A 17,510-nucleotide genomic window follows, 5' to 3' on the forward strand; every position below is an offset into this window, starting at 1 on the left:
TAGACATAAATACTTTTAAGAAAATTCCCATTTTGTGGTTTAATAGATTATCTAAAGCATGCAGTAAAGTTTTAATTGTGGCAAATGCTTTATATATATATTTTTTATTTCAGCTTATTATGGGGGTACAAATGTTTAGGTTACATATGTTGCCTTGCTCCCCCCTACTCCCCTGGAGTCAGAGTTTCAAGCATGTCCATCCCCCAGATGGTGTGCATCGCACTCATTATGTATGTGTATATCCATCCCCTCCTGCCCGCACTCACCTGCCCGACGCATGATAAATGTTATTCCTATATGTGCACTAAGGTGTTGATCAGTGAAACCAATTTGCTGGCGAGTACATGTAATGCTTATTTTTCCATTCTTGGGATACTTCACTTAGTAGAATGGGTTCCAGCTCTATCCAGGATAATACAAGATGTGCTTTATCACCATTGCTTCCTGTAGCTGAATAGTACTCCCTGGTATACATATACCACATTTTATTAATCCACTCAGGTATTGATGGGCACTTGGGTTGTTTCCACATCTTTGCAATTGTGGATCGTGCTGCTATAAACATTAGAGTGCAGTTGTCTCTAAAGACAGTCTCTTAAAGTCTACATAAAGTATGCCAACTGTTATGTAGTTAGTATTTGCCTGATACAAATTTTTCTTTTATTCCCCCCACCTCTTAGCATTTCATTTTTTAAAAATCCTTAAAACATTTTGCCTCTTTTATGAAAACTCAATTCTACATCATAATTATTTGTGTCCTTGCCTTGCTTGGCCGTTTTTTCCATGTTCCTTGAAAGCAGAGTTGCTTTTTCTAATAGCTATGTCCTCTGTAGTTCTATGAGAAATAATAGTTCTGCTTTGGCTCTTTTTCCCATCTAGGTGATTGTCACCAGGTATGCAGTATTAGGAAGTCATATTATGCCATGTTCCTAACTGCTCAGCAAGGCCCTGGCACCCAGAATTATCTGCTGTTGGAGGGGTCTGGTTTCAGAGGATTGGTAAGGGAGACACAGAGTTCCTCAGAGGTGAGGCTAAAGATCTAATTGCAAATAGAATTTGGTTATAGGTCAGAAGATATCAATGTCATACTTATAAATAATTCAAATTTGAGTACCTAAGAGCTTCATGGTTTATGAGGTCTTCTTTCTGTTCTAAAGGACTACTTTCCATTTTTAACAGCTAGGAAAGTAATGTTAGTTAAAACCCTACTTATATGCCAAGCACTACCCATGTAAAAATCTTATAATGCATATAGTATTGATTCTGTTTTATAATTGTGGAAAGTAGTAGTTCAAGAAATAGGGGAAACTGGCCCCCAATCACACAGATAGTAAATGATAAGTGATGTTTAGAAAGCAAGAAAATCTGAGGTATAAATTTTTAGAAACTACCATTTACTAAGTGATTTTTGAGTTCTAGGCACTGACAAAATCACTTCATGTATTTCATTTAAGGTTCATGGTAAAACTATGAGGTAGGCATTATTCTAGCATTTTAGCCTAAGGATTTAAAGCCCACAAAGATTAAATAACTTGCTCATGTCACACAGCATTAAATAGCAAAATGACATTTAAACCTGGGTCTGACGTAAAACCCCTGACCGTGATGAATCTCAAACCTCACGCATCCGAATGTCACTCAGGTGCCAAATGTTTTTCATTAGAACCTCATCATACTGAAAAGAAATGAACAGTTTTTTTCCTGTCATCCACTGTCCCTCACCTGCAAGGTGACATGCACCTATAGACATAAGCTCCTTCTCTTAATAGTTCATAGCAGAAATGAAAGCCTGTATGTATATTTCTTTGAGTATGCCAAGTTATTTTTTTTTTTTATATGCCAGCAGCATTATAGGATAATGGGATTTGGAGTTAGAGATCTTGTTTCAAAGGCTGGTTCTAAATCATACTCCTTTGTGGTCTCAGAAAAGTTAGGCACATTGAGCCTCAGTTTTCATGACTGTGACAAAAGGCACACCTACCTCGGAGGGGCTGTCAGGACACACGTGATGGCACAGGTGTTTGGCTGGTGGAAAGCAATATGGTATCGGGCAGTGGTTCTCACAGTGTGATCTAGGAATTTCCTGGGGTCCCTTAGACCCTTTAAGGCAGTCTATGGATTCAAAACTATTTTCATAATCATGCCAAGACCTTATTTCCCCTTTACACAAGTTTTCAGTGCTGAACTCCACGGGCTACAGAACATGAGATATCATAATAGATTGAATGCAAAAGCTGTTAAGAGAATCCAGTTGTTTTCTACAAAGCTAGAGGAAAGCAGTGGCTTCCAGACTTTGCTCTGCCTTGGAATCACCTAGAAATCTTTAAAAACTCCTGATGCCTGGGTCTCACCACATTCTGACTTAGCTGGTTTGTGGTACTATATGGTGCATTGGGGTTCATGAAAGTTCCTTGGATGATTTGAATGTGCAGTAAAGTTTGGGAACCACTGCATTAAAGAGATTTGCAAAAATGTAAACCAGTGCCATTACACTGGTTATTTTATTTTGGAAAATATAGTTATTTTAGTAAAAATATTATTTGTATTAACTTATAGTAAGTCTTTGATAATTTTTCAAGGTATAAAGAGATTCTGAGACCAAAAAGCTTAAGAGATACTGGTAAAGGGATTAAGACCTTGGGCTCTGGAGCCAGACTGCCTGTTGATATTATGGCTTTGACATTGCAAGCTTTGTGACCTTGAGCTTACCCTCTCTGTGCTCAGCTTGTGTATAAGATGAGCATAATAACAAAATCCACCTCTTGGGACTTTTGTGAAATGAAATGAATGACACATGTATAACACTTAGCATGGTTCCTGAGGCATCGTCGTGGCTCCACCAATATTTGCCCTCAGTGTTTTTACTTTTGTTACTATTCTAGCTGATCAGCTTTTAACATTGATGATCTTGCAGCATTAATGCAAAATTTGCAGGCCAAATCATTCTTTTAACCAGCTCCTCTTTCTGTACAACAGCAGAATGGGAGCCACCGGGTGGAGTCTCTTAGAGAAATCGGCAAGAGATGCCATGAACCAGAGAAGTGAGATGGAAAGACTGGGTCACTCCAGACCCTGGGTTTTGGTTCATATCTTCGTTTGTACAAAGGCAAGACAACATTTTCTGTCCTTAAGTTGAAAGAATGTATGGCTAACACAGGTGACGACACCAAGGTGACTATTTGATTTGGGGAGAGGGGAAGATGGCATTGCCAAGAGGCAGTATGTGTCTTATCAGTCAAAATATTCCCAGGACCTCCTCTCATGGGTCACTCCCCTTTGTTTTAAACAGTTGCCAGCCTTAAGATTCTGTGCTCCTTTTGGCTTTTCCTAATAAGCAGAGTTCATCTCTAAATAATATCATAATGCATCTTTATTCTCATAGTGCTATTCAACACCAACCACTATCTTCTGAGTGGCACCACAAAATTGAGAAAGGCAATGAAATGAGTAATTCAAAAGTGCTGAAGATCATCAACATAATCATAATTCCCTGTAATAGAATAAGAAAGAGAGTGAAATTATGATATTAGCACAGTAATAGTTTTTTTGATTACAATGGGGTAGTAATGCCCAGGTAATAAAAGCTACCCCACTTCTTTCAAGTGTACCTGATGCTTCGGAATCAAATTAGTGGAGGACCATGAGAGTATACAGCTATTTTAGCATAGCATAGCATATTAGTTTCTTAGAGAAAGTCATGCAAAATAATATATTTTCTAAATTATGTATAAGAAATACTCAATTTTATAAATATATACAATACAAATAGATGCGATTTAAAAAGTGGTCTGATGAAAGAGAAAGCAAGAAAAGGTGGTGAAGAAACAGGAAAAAAAAAAGAAGCAAATACAGAAAAGGAAAGAAAAAAGAAGGAAAGAAGAAAACTTATAGGCCCATAAAAAGGGGAACAGATAGAAAAAGAGACATAAGAAGAGGTAAAAAGCAGCAGAGGATAGGAGTACCACTTTGTGTTCTTTTTATCACTGTAAAAAAGACCTTAAAATGCTTTGTATTTTGGCAACTAAGAGCACAAATAGGCATACACGCCTTGTCAGTAGCCCAGAGACTGGATATTAGTGCTGTGATTTGTGTATTTTATTAGCATTTTCAAGGAACAAATTGTTAACTATTATGTGCATTTTTTTTTACCAATTTCTTGTCTTGTTTTTATGTATTATTTCCTTCATTCTATTTTCTTTGGGTTAATTTTCTCTTCTTTTTCCAACTTCCTGAGATTAACGTTTAGACTATTATTTTTCAAACTTTTATATTTTATATTATCTATAAGCCATGGATTGCCTTAAAAGTATTACTTTACCTTCTGTACACGTTTTTGATCTTTCATTTCAAAACATCATATTTCCACCATTATTTCTTTTCTGACCCCCCAATTACTTTTAGGTATACTTCCTAATATACAACCACATAAGGGTTTTTGAAATTGTTTTTATCATTGCTTAAGGTTTTATTTCATAAAACATATACTGTATGACTTCAACCTTTGTTATAATCTGAAATTGTTTTATATCTCAGTATGTGCTTAGTTTTGTTGGTATGTTGATATGTTACAGAAGTGAGTATTCTGTTATTGCTAGATATCATAGACTAAATATATCTATTAGGTCTTGTTTTTTACTTTTGATGATATGATAAGTATTAAAACATACTTAACTTACCAAAGTCTAAAGTTTTCCACTTTGCAAGTTTAAGATTCTAGATTATTGGCAGGCAACCCTACTAACCTTGGTACTACCATGAAAGTCTTCCTTGACAATCAGTATTGTCATATTCCTTCATTCACTCATGTTGACAATAAGGGGCAAACTCCTAGACATAAACTACTGAAACTGACTAAAGAAGAAAAAGTATGAACATACCTGTAAAAAAGCAATTTAAAAACTTTACACAAAGAAAAGCCCAGGCCCAGATGGCTTCACTGGTGAATGCTAGAACATTTTTATAGAAGATTTAATATCATTACTTAAAAAATATCTCCCAAACAGTAGAAGAGGAAGGACTACTTTCCCATCTATTTTATAAGGCTAGTATTAACCAGACGCAAAAGCCAAAGACATCAGGAGAAAAGACCTACTGACGAATATCCCGTATGAATATAGATGTCAAAACCCTTAACTAAATAATAGCAAACTGAATCCAGAAATATATAAAAAGGATTATATACTATGACTAAGTGGGATTTATCTTAGGAATGCAAGGTTTATTTAAGATAAAAAAATCAATCAATGTAATACACCATATTAATAGAATAAAAGACAAAAACTACACGATCATCTCAATAGATGCAGAAAGAGCATTTGACTAAATTCAACATTCACATTAAAAATATTCATCAAACTAGTAATAGAAAAGAACTTCCTCAAACTGATAAAGTCTATCTACAAAATCCCTCAGCTGACATCAAACTTAATGGTGAAAGACTAGATGCTTTCCCCCTAAGTTCAGGAACAAGACAAGGATGTCTGCTCTTGCAACTTCAATTTGACATTGTGCTGGAAGTTCTAGCCAGGGAAACTAGCAAAAATAAATAAATAATTTAATAAGCATCTAGCTTTGGAAAAAAAAGTAAAACTATATTTTCAAAAGATACGATCTCATATATAGAAAATCCTAAAGAATCATCTAAAAAAACGATTGGAACCAATACATGAGAGCAGGATTGCAGGATACACTATCAATACCAAGAAATCCATTCTATTTCTATACACTAGCAGTGAATATTTCAAACATGAAATTAAGAAAACATTTCTTAATTCATTTATTAATATAATAGCATCAAAAATCATAAAATATTTAGACGTGAATTTAACCAAAAGAAGTATAAGGCTTGTATACTGAAATGTATAAAACACTGTTGGCAGAAATTAAAGAATTAAATAAATGAAGAGATATCCCAGGTTCATAGATCAGTCAACTTAATATCTTAAGATGCCAATACTCTTCATACTGGTCTACAGATTTGAAGCAATCTCTACAAACATTGCATCTGACTTCTTTTGAGGGCAGGGCCTCACCCAGTTCTTGGCTCATCCACAGTTTATGCCTATCAAGGTTAAAATCCCAGAGGGGGTGGTGGGTAGGAGGGAGTTGTCAGGGCATTTGGTCTGTGGCCATACTTTCTCAAGTACTTTTTCTGTTTTTGCTTTGTTCAGCAAGTCTTCTCACTGTTATGGGGCAGGGTACATTGTGTGGCTTTTTGTCCTTTCCTGAAGAGAGTAGCAGCCTATCAAGAGTTTAATGTGGAGAGGGTCTTTTCTGCAGCTTCCTATCTTGCATGGACTCTGGGCCTTGACTTCTTTCTCTTTCACTTCATAGGAATCAGATTCTAAGTGGGCATCACTGGCAAATGGCCTCAAGGCATAAGCAGCTGTGGTACTCTTTAGCATTAAACTTACAAATTTCAGATCACGAGCCTTCATCTAAAAGTTTTCTAGTAGTTCCAGCTGACTTTTCAGCTTTTAAATGCCTTTAAGGTTGTTTTTGTTTTGTTTTGTCTTTTAAGGTAGCATTTGTTTGTTTGTTTGTTTTAAAAGAAGGGTTGATATAAATAGCACAATTCACCATTATCAGAGCCAATATCCCTATTTTCTGCTCTTTACCCCTGCTTTCTGAGGAGCTAGTACATGCAAATGCTTAGTATTTCATAGAACCTGACATATGAAATATCTCACTTATTTTTCTGAGATAGGGTCTTGCCTCTGTTGCCCCAACTTGAGTGTCATCATAGCTCATAGCAATCTCAAACTCCTGTGCTCAAGTAGTCCCCCTGCCTCAACCTCCCAAGCAAGTGGTACTATAGGTGTGCACCACCACACCTGGCTAACTTTTCTATTTTTATTTTTTTGTAGAGACAAGGTCTCACTATGTTGCCCAGGCTGGTCTCAAACTCCTGGCCTCAAGCAATCCTCTTGCCTCAGCCTCCCAAAGTGCTGGGATTACGGGCATGAGCCACTGTGTTGGGCCTGAAACATCTCACTCCTGTTAAATGGTTAGTTTTCAGTTTCCTCAGCAATTTTTGATGTCATGTTGACTATTTTTTTTCTCTATATATGAATTCAAACTTTTTGTATTCCTGTACACTAATTTTAGTGGTATTTTAGAAAGAGCAGAAATCTACCATGCTTTATCAGAAGTTCAGCCTAACTATTAAAACCAAATAAATGATAAAACACTCAGCAGTGATTCTAACTTACATCTAGGACTATGAAATGTGATCATACTGCTGTACTTGTATTTTTCTTTTAGTATAACACTTTATATTTCTATTAATATTGATTTGTGTGCATGTTTTATCTCTTCTACTTATGTGTGGATTCCTAAAGATGGGAATTATATGTGTTTGTTTTTCTATTCCACAAGGCCTGGTATAATGTCTATTAAGTATTATGGATTCCACAAATGTTTGTGAATAAAAGAAAGTACATGCATATACACAACATCTGGATGGTGCTGATTGAGTGCTAATAAGTCATTTGGATTAAACCATTCCCTCCTCACTCTAAAAGTGCAACATACTTACCATGAATAGGACGGTAATAGCGTCACACTGACTGTTTTCTTCAGAGTAGCCACAAATGTAGTTTCGATCTAGAAAGAAGCCAAATGTGAGGAGAATGATTCCAGCTATTGCTCCCAGGGCACTAAAGAAATTCATTATTCGGCTCATTGTTATCTGAAACAGAATCAGAACATAACAGGATGACTCATGCCCAGCCTGAACCATAGACAAAGCAATGGGTGGGTAGACAAGAGGGCAGGATCTTAGTAACAGCATTGTAGTGCCATGAGGCAGCTGTGTGGTCATATGTGAGTCGCTTCATTTCTTTGGACTGTAGGCCCTCATCCATAGAATAAAAAGATCCAGTGGATTTTAAATGACCTTTTCATCCCCCAAGTTCTGTGCCTTATTCAGCCCCCATTCATTTGGGAGGAGGGTGCACATGGGGCAAGGGAAGTATTAGGGGAAGTGGCCATGTTGCATTTTGATGCTCTGGCAAAAGTCATGGTCTATTTGCATTTTTATTTTAAGACCCATGTGTTTAACCAAACATTGCATTCCTCTGCCATTTTTATTTCTTCCTAAAATGACAAACTAACAGATGCCCTTTGCTAAGAAACATTTTTAAGCATATTAATATTTCACGTCTTTGATTCTTTGAGTAAGGTAAAAATATCCTACTTATAATTTATCTGTGACTTGCAACTTTACATTAATTAGCATTGTGTTCTTTATTTTGAGCTTCTGCTTATGGTTTATTAGGTTATCTAAAGTGCGTCTTTCAGGTGAATCAAACTAGTGTCTCATATGAGACACTAGTTAGTATCTCATATGCAGTAAATATCAAAAATACTTGCAGAAAGAATGAACGAATAACTGGAATACTGAGACCCATTCTACCATTAATTGGCTGGAGAACTTGGACAAGTGATTTAACTACTCTGTGCCTCAATGTCTTAGTATATGAAATAAGAATTAAACTGGGCGGCCTAGAAAACTCTCTTCTAGCACTCATAGTTTATTCTATGAAAACAGGAAGCAAATGCTGGACCAGTTGGCATCAGTACTTGACAGTGCATGAAATTATGGTGGCCTTATGATTTTACAAATTTATTTTTCAAGGCCAGGATGAATTATTTTGAAGTTGTACATTTTTAATAAAGTGGAAATAGAACTCACCAGACTTTCTGTGGCTTTTCTTTTCAGCATAATTAGGAAGGCTCCAGAATTAATGAACTGTTAAAAAAGAATAAATACCTTAATGATGGCCGTAGTTGACTGGTGTTAAACAGTTCTCACAGAATAGACCTCTTCTATGTGCCTGCTTTTACGTGCCCTCCTTCTGGGTTTCACACAACCCTCAGGGCAGTGATTGCCTTGTGCAATTGCCCACAAATGAATAGTGGACAAAACACTGGACTGGAAATCTGCTCTCACTATTTGTTTGAACATGAGAAGGTCTTAAATCATACTGGGCTTCAGTTTTCTCATCCTTCTTCCTTTTGTGACTATTGTGGATTCAGCTTTGATATCATGACACATTGATGTCAAATCAGTTTACAACCATTGAGACTGGATTCCATGTATTGCAATCCACTGTGTTCTCTTGGGTGGGAACAGAAGAAGAGGTTGCAGCTAATGTGCTGGTAGTTCTTAAGAATCTCCAAGACTTTTCATGGAAATGAATCAAATGTGGTAGCATCATTGTCTAGTGGAAATTTCAAGTCTGATTACAGTACATGCATGTTTAAATTTCCAGCCTGTTTGTATTTCTCTAGCTTCATCCTTCTGCCCTCACTCCCTGAGCTGAACTCTCGTAGCTCACAGAAATAGAAAATGCTCTCCCATATCTCCAGCCTTTTGCTCGTATTTCTTTCTTGGCATGCAACTATCCCTTGCACCCAGGCATCCCCTACTCCCGTCCTCTGCTTGTTCCCTCACTTGATGAACCACTCACTCTTTAAAACTCGGTCAAGCTGGAAATACCTTTGTGCAACGTCCCTTCTGTTTTGTCAGTGCCTTTCCCAGGGAGGCAGCCTTTGTGGCCTCTACCATCCCTCATCGCACCCTGCAGTAATTGACTCTTCACTGAACTGAAACCCTGAGACCAGGGGCTGCCTTTTTTCTGAATCCATACTCCCTGACTGTTCTCTGGCAGTAAATTAGGTACTAAATTAATGTTTATTGAATGTGATTAAATGGGGTTAAATAAATGCCTCTGTGCAGTTCAAAAGGTACCTGAGAAGTCCCTGCTGCTTCTCCATTTCTCAAAAGAGTGAAGTGCTCCTTGGTCCCTGTTACACAAGCACTTCCTGCACCTCTGTGATATCATTTAACACACTGCCTTGACATGACCCAGTTACATGTTTTCTTTCATGTTGGACTGAGAGATTTTTGAAGGAAGGGCTCATGTGTTACTAACCTTTGGATCTCATTGCCTTGCTCTATGTATCTAGCTTATAATAGATAGTAACCGACTTTGAATGAATGAATGGACAAATAAACAACTTCAAGACCCAGAGGAATGTTCCCAAAGGATACCATTCCATATCCAATGATGGAATATCAGGAATTTTAATGAATTAATGGGGAAATAATTTCAACAAGGTTAATTTTTTTGTAGTTTTCAAAGTATATCATAAAACTGCATCTAGCTTATTACATAACAAAAAAAATCCCCTCACATCCTGGTTGGCATGGAGTCAAATTGAACTCAATTGACTATACTCACCAAAGCAGAGCCCCAGAATGGATATCCTGAAATAAATATAAAGGGGAACCTTGGATATGGTTTTGCCAAAGTGAAAAGGAAGATGACTCCAAAAGAAAATGTCATAATTCCAAACAGGACCTGGGTAGCCTGTAAATAGAGGAAAAAGTCGTGGTGAGAAAAGGCAAAGTGTTGAATACCCTTCTGTTTAGATCTTCTTTTGGTTGCAAGTATTTGGCAATTACCCTCTTTTGTAAATGAGGGAAGGATAGAAGTCATTTTGTGACGTTCCTGGGTATTTTCTTAATCCCTCTATATGGTATTTGGTAATAAGTGAAATGAACTAAATCAGTGCTCTCTAAAGTGTGGTCCATCTACTGGCACCATCAGTATCTCCCGGGAGCTAGAAGTGCAAACTATCAGGCCCTATCCCGTGTTTACTGAACAGAATCTCTAGGTGAGGCTGAGAAATCTGCATCTTAATAAGCTCTTCTACTCTAGCATATATAAAGTTAGAGAAGCACGGAATTCTAAATCACTGTACCAGCCTGGCCTCAAGCGGCAGGGGACGGCCAGAAAACCCTCCTGGAGATGACTGGTGCTCTCAGCCTGCGGAGGTCTTGTACCCCCAGCCCCAGAGCACTCCTCAGCCACTCGGTTTATTTTATTTTTTCTCCCCGAGCCACACTTGTGGCACCCTGCAACATCAAGCAGCGATTGAACAGAAGCACAGGACTGACCGTATCTGGAATCTCCCAGTAGGTAACTTCCTGCATCCTAAAAAAAGAGCATTGTTTCAGACGGAGATCACACACTGGCCTTGACTGCTAAAGTCCTTGGCAATGGAATTTGGAAACCAATAAATGGATCCTAGGCCCCCTTCATTGTGGGGCAACCATGTGATACAATGCAGCAAGCATAGAGACAAGGGAAGAAACATCCCTTCATGGATTTCTAAGCTGTTGATCCCCAAACCTATCAGTCTTGAATTGACCCTTAACCACATTTGCCAGTGAATTTTCAACAAGCTACCATATCTCAAAAAAGTTTATTTTAATCTAAAAAAAAAATAAACCCACAAAAAACAAAAGCTGGGGAAGACTGATGAGCATGACACAAAGGGTGGGAGTGTGCAACGTACGAGTGTATGTTCTCTGCTCTCCTCATGCTCAGTCCACCTCCTCAGTCTGAGTGATCTCCTTACTGCCACAGCAGCTGTCACTTTGAGCAGGTGAGTACTAAATGGTATCACTGTTTTGTCACGTCCAGACCCATGATTTTAGCTCTTGTCAAACATTCCCTCTTGAGCACTTTCTATTCCAATATATCCAAAACCAAGCTCGCTTTTTCCCCTTTAAACCTGATCTTCCTTCTGTCTTCCCTGTCTCTATTTTTGGTGCCACCTCCTTAGGCTACAAGTCTTAAGGTCGTCTTCTTATGTTCTTCTAATATCCTTGATCCTGACAATCAAAAAAGTAACCAAAATTTCCTATTATCTCTACTTGCAACGTCATAAATATTTGACTTTTTTCCCCTATTTTATTGTTGTTGTGGCCAATGTTGAGGCACATGTTTCCTACACCCTAAGGGTCTCCCACATATAGATATATAAGTAGAGAGAGTCATCCATCTACGTATTTCTCCACCTACAGCTGATGAATTTTAACGAAGAAATTGGGTAATGAGATTTTTTTGATAAAGGCCAATATCACAGGGGTTAGGTGATATCTCATTGTGGTTTTGATTTGCATTTCCCTAATGATTAGAGATGTTGAGCATTTTTAAAATATTTTTGCTGGCCATCAGTCTGTCTTCTTTTTTTTAATTTTTTAAATTTATTTCATCATATTATGGAGATACAAATATTGTTAGGGTTACAAATATTGCCCCTGTCCCCCTCCCTGCCCCAGATGTGTCCAATCCCCTGGTGGTGTGCATCACACACGTTATGGAAACATACACCCCTTTCCTCCTCCCCCTACTGCCGCCCGATAAAAATTTTTGTTTTGATTTTTTTCTTTGACATTTTGGTTACACTGTATATCTTTGCCTCTCCCTAAGAAGGGTTAGAGTTATGCCCTTCCCTTCCAAAATACTCGCCACCTCCCTAAGATTGGGTCCCCCCCTCCCAAATCCCTGGTGAGCATTGCCATCGTTTGAAAACCATAGTTTTAATCAGTCAGTACCAATTTGATGGCGATGAGATGTAGGGCCCATTTTCCATGTCTTGTGTCGCCTCACTTTGGATAACAGGCTTAAGCTTAATCCAGGATAACATAAACGGTGCCTAGCTCACCATCATTTCTTAGGATTGAGTAATATTCCATTGTGAGGATAAACCACATTTTATCCACTCAGTCTGTCTTCTTTTGAAAAATTTCTGTTCATATCCTTTGCCTATTTATTGATGGGGTTGCTTGATTTTTTTCTCATATTTCTCATCTTTCTTTCTTTCTTTCTTTCTTTCTTTCTTTCTTTCTTTCTTTCTTTCTTTCTTTCTTTCGAGTTCTAGATAGATTCTTGTTATCAGCAGTGAGTGTTGTAGCGGGGAAAGGGCATGCCTCAAATCATGGTTTGGGTGTGGCAAAGTCATAACATGTAACCAAAATATTTGTACCCACATAATATCCTGAAATTAAAAGAAAAGAAAAGAAAAGAAATGGGGTAATGAGAACCCAATCCCCTTTTCTTCTCTTCTTGCAAGTGAGCTCCAACAGAAAGCACATTCTCCTCCACTTCTCAACGCCCTAAATATTACAAAGGCAGATACTGCTCTTGCAATAGGAGTTTTGGGAGTAAGTTCACCTCGATATCTACTACTCATTCATCTGAATCATCAAAATTGTTTTCTAACTGGCCTTTCTGCATCAATCTTTTTCTCTATTACAATGTTGTATTAGCGCCGAAATAAGATTCCCAAACAGAACTCCAATGCAGTTACTCCTCTCGATATTGTTTGAAAAATAGTTCCCAAATCTGGTGGTCATGAGACTCACTCAGAGAAGCGTTTTATGAATGTGGATTTCTAGCTTCCCAGTCCCTCAAAGTTTTGATTCAGCAGTTCTGGGACAAGGCCTAGGGGCCTGGCATATATTTTGTAAAGTTCCTGAGTAGTTTAAACATTTTTACAGATTGGAAAGTAATTGTCTACATTATAAAATCTAAGTAAGGATAGAATTCTTGGCAATTAGTTCTCCAAGTCACCTTCCTGGTTATTTCTTTTTCTTTTTTTCCTTAGTTTCTTAATGTTAGTTTTTGTATTTTTTATTGTAGTAAACATGCATAACAAAATTTATCATACTTACCATTTTATGAAAATTAACAGGCTTTTAGGTTCACATCAAGTTTGGGTAGGAAAAACAGAGTTCCCATAGCCCCTTCTTCCACACCCCCAGCCTCCTCCGCTATCTCACTTTGCTCTTTGTGTTGTACATTCTATGGTTTTTGGCAAATGTAAGACATGTATCTACTATTATAGTATCACACTACCATACAGAACAGTTTTCCTGCCCTTAAAATCATCTGTGCTCCACCTATGCATCCCTCCCTCTCTTCCCCGGTTCCCCTGGCAACCACTGATCTTTTTATTAGCTCCACAATTTTGTCTTTTTCAGAATGTCTGTAGTTGGAAATATAGTTTGTAGTCTTTACAAGCTGACTTCTATCACTTAACAATACGCGTCTAATGGTCCTCCATGTCTCTTTGTGGCTTGGTGGTTCGCTTCTTTTGGCATGAATAATACTCATGGATGTACCACAGCTTATTTATCCATCCTAGTTGTTTCTTTATTTCTTATTATTTTTCGTCTTCTTACATCTTTTAAATTTAGTTTGATCTGCCCCAGCTCTCCTTTGTTATTCCCAAACTATGCTACCATGTGCATTTGTTCATGATGCTTTCTCCATCTAGAATGTCTCGTCTCCCTCCTCTTCTTTCACTTTTGCCTACTGAAATACCACCACTTTTTCAGAGCCCAGATTAAAGGCCAAATTTGTGGTGAAGTTTTCTCATCCCTTTTAGCTGGGAGTAATTGTTGACTCTCTGGGTCTCCCACCATCACCACCACCATTTATGGCTCTTATTAGATGCTCCATTGAAATGTGGTTTTTAATATTTTCATTTTATTATTACTTCTAAATTGTATATTTATTCTCTTCAATAAGAAAAACTAGGTTGTGTTTATTTCTGTAAGCTCCACAATATCTAACATTGCAGTTCCTTGCATCAAGTTTAATATATATTTGTTAAGATAATTTGAACTCTTTAGCAGAAGCTTGGATTCCATCATATTTGAATAGATGCTAAAGCAGTTTAGACTGATGGTCCTCTTATGCATGTTGGTGGGCCATCTTTCTCTACTTCTCTCCTTTTGACTGAAAAAGATTAAATTTTTAAAAAATTTCCATTGTTAGAGGCTGGGGATTGAATGGGCAAATGTTTTCAAAGATATGGGTAATATTACAGCCTCAAACACACTTAACCCCCCACATTGTCTTACATGAGAATTGGTAAATAAAAGAAAACAATATTTACGGAATGGATAGATATATGGATGAAAAGATGAGCACTTAAACTATTAAGAGGATATCCTGCAAAAGCCCCACATTATATTGTCAAACTGTGAATTATGATTTTTGATTGGGGAAATATATAACTGTAGAATACAATAACCTAGGATACAGAATCTGGTCTATTGACTACTTGATTTTACTTTTTCTTTTTTCTGTTTCCTTTGAACTTGACTTGAAAAATCTCATAAATGGTCAGTTTGGAGACTGTGATTTTCAAGAACCCGGGCACCTTGGCTTATGCACCTTGTATTTTCTTCTCCACAAAATCTTATACATAAATCAGAAATGTGATCCATACTTCCTGAATTGAATAGAAATAAAAGTTGGAATTGGCTCCTAACTTAAAACATGCTCCACTAGATAGTTTTCCATATACTTTCCCCTGCCTCAGTAGACTATACGTAGGGACAAGTCTTACTTACCCCTAAGATTTTCATTTTTGGAGCAAATGATCTTTGCAGGGGGCTTTGATTCCCATAGGTCGCAGCTGAAAGGTTTGATGACTCAGATTCGGGAGTAGCAATCTCTGGAGGAAATACCAGAAACACGGGACTATGTGCAGCACTTGGATCCATAATAGTGTGGTTGGTATTTTGAAGTGGCAGAAAATGATTTAGTTGGTACTTCAGTGTAGACTATGTTGTTTTCCTGTGCCAATGCTGTCTGGACCCCTGGCATTGTTGCGCTCTGTCTTGGAATTATAGAACCATAGTGTCACAGAGCCATAGAACCTTGGGACTGGTCAAGGTCCCAAGAAAATTAGTAAGTAAAATGTACTGTTCTAGGTATTTCACATACAATGAAAAATTTATTCCTCATAGTGTCTCTGTGGATAATAATTTATATTTGTAACAACTTTTTTCCTTGAAATAATTTTATTTAAATTATTCACATTCACATTCAGCATCAGTGACTTCATCATATGTAGGGCTACTTTTAAAAGATATTTTATTTTTAATTGACTCTTGATTTGACTTTTAAAAAAGCACAACTGATTGAAGACATGCATGTGCTGTCATTCTTTCCAGTCTATTAAAACTTCAGAAAAGTGATTTTTTTAAATAATAAAGACGAACATTTAATTAGAATTTAACTGAGTTGGAAAACATTATGGAGATAAATCATATAACCAGACAGATGGTATCACTAAAAATTCATGATTAACATTGCCACATAGACACTCAGCATCACCCCAGAAATCCCACATTTCTCTAATAAGCTAGATCTTATTATCCTGGTAATGTTTATTTGATCATTTTTGTCACTCCTCAAACTCCCATACCTGCTTCTCATTTCCTCATTTTCAGCTAACAACCTTGTTGAAATGGAAGTTACCAGAAGGGAGATCACTCATTGTCCCAATACCAAATTCAAAAACCCACTTGAAACTCAGTCTTATTCCTCACTCCTATTTCTGTGGAGGAAGTTCTATAAAAGCCAAGCCCTTCTATAAAAGCCAGGCCTCCTACACAGGTGCCCCTCCTTTCTTCTAAGGTTTAGTTATTCCCTTCATCTCTGGCATCTCTCTTTCTCTCTCTGTCTCTCTATCTCTGTCTCTATCTCTATCTCTATCTATCTCTTGACTATTCCAATCAGTATAAATGTTCTAGGATCAGCTAGCTTAGAAAGAAATTCCTACTGATATCATCACCTTTTAGTTTCTGTTTCATTTCTTTTCTCCACTCTATGGTAAGACATCTTGAAAGAATGATCTCCCTACTTTGTGTTTACTTCCTCATGTTCACTGATGACAACTAGGTTGCCAAATCCAGTGTATGTTTTTCTATCATTATCATACATCCCATCAACACGTGATGAGCACCTCATCCTCAAATTTAAACCATCTCTTCTCTTGCCTTCTGAGACCCCAGATTTTCCTTCTCTCTCTCTCTCTTTCTCTCTCTCTGTCTTTCTCTCTCTCTCTATCTCTGTCTCTATCTCTATCTATCTCTCGACTATTCCAATCAGTATAAATGTTCTAGGATCACCTAGCTTAGAAATAAATTCCTCCTGATATCATCACCTTTTAGTTTCTGTTTCATTTCTTTTCTTCACTCTATAGTAAGACATCCTGAAAGAATGATCTTCCTGCTTTATCTTTACTTCCTCGTGGTCACTGATGACTAGGTTGCCAAATCCAGTGTATGTTTTTCTATCATTATCGTACATCCCATCAGCACATGACAGTCACCTTGTCCTCAAATTTAAACCATCTCTTCTCTTGCCTTCTAAGACCCCAGATTTTCCTTTTCTCTGTCTCTCTCCCCACCCCTTTCATCCTTCTCTGTATCCATTGCCAGTCTTTCCTCCTTTTACTTTTTTTATTTCAAAATATTAAGGGGTACAGATGTTTTTGTTACATGGACAGCTTTTATAATGCTTGAATCAGGGCTATTAGTGTGCACATCACCGGAATAGTGTTCATTGTACCTGTTATATAGGTTTTTGCCCCTCTGCTCCTCCCCCTTCCCCCTGCTTGATTTCCAATGACCTTTACTTGTCTCTGTGCCCATTGATTAGTTCCAGCTTATTAGAGAGTACACATGGTGTTCGTTTTTCTTTCTTTCTTTCTTTCTTTCTTTCTTTCTTTCTTTCTTTCTTTCTTTCTTTCTTTCTTTCTCTCTCTCTCTCTCTCTCTCTCTCTCTCTCTCTCTCTCTCTCTCTCTCTCTCTCTCTCTCTCTCTTTCTTTCTTTCTTTCTTTCTTTCTTTCT

At 37.4% G+C, this 17,510-nt stretch overlaps 1 protein-coding gene across 1 annotated transcript; it reads right to left on the reverse strand.

The window, feature by feature from the left end:
* Positions 1-3,352: 3,352 nt before the first annotated feature.
* Positions 3,353-15,492, reverse strand: MS4A5 (membrane spanning 4-domains A5). Its single transcript, XM_012757017.3, has 5 exons — positions 15,221-15,492; positions 10,248-10,376; positions 8,696-8,752; positions 7,538-7,690; positions 3,353-3,490 (listed from the first exon to the last, which is right to left on the reverse strand). Exons 1-5 carry the CDS (start codon positions 15,371-15,373, stop codon positions 3,389-3,391), a joined length of 594 nt encoding a protein of 197 aa, XP_012612471.2. The 5' UTR covers positions 15,374-15,492; the 3' UTR covers positions 3,353-3,388.
* Positions 15,493-17,510: the final 2,018 nt, after the last annotated feature.

The sequence above is a fragment of the Microcebus murinus genome, chromosome 4 (assembly GCF_040939455.1).
Source record: "Microcebus murinus isolate Inina chromosome 4, M.murinus_Inina_mat1.0, whole genome shotgun sequence".
NCBI lineage: Eukaryota > Metazoa > Chordata > Mammalia > Primates > Cheirogaleidae > Microcebus > Microcebus murinus.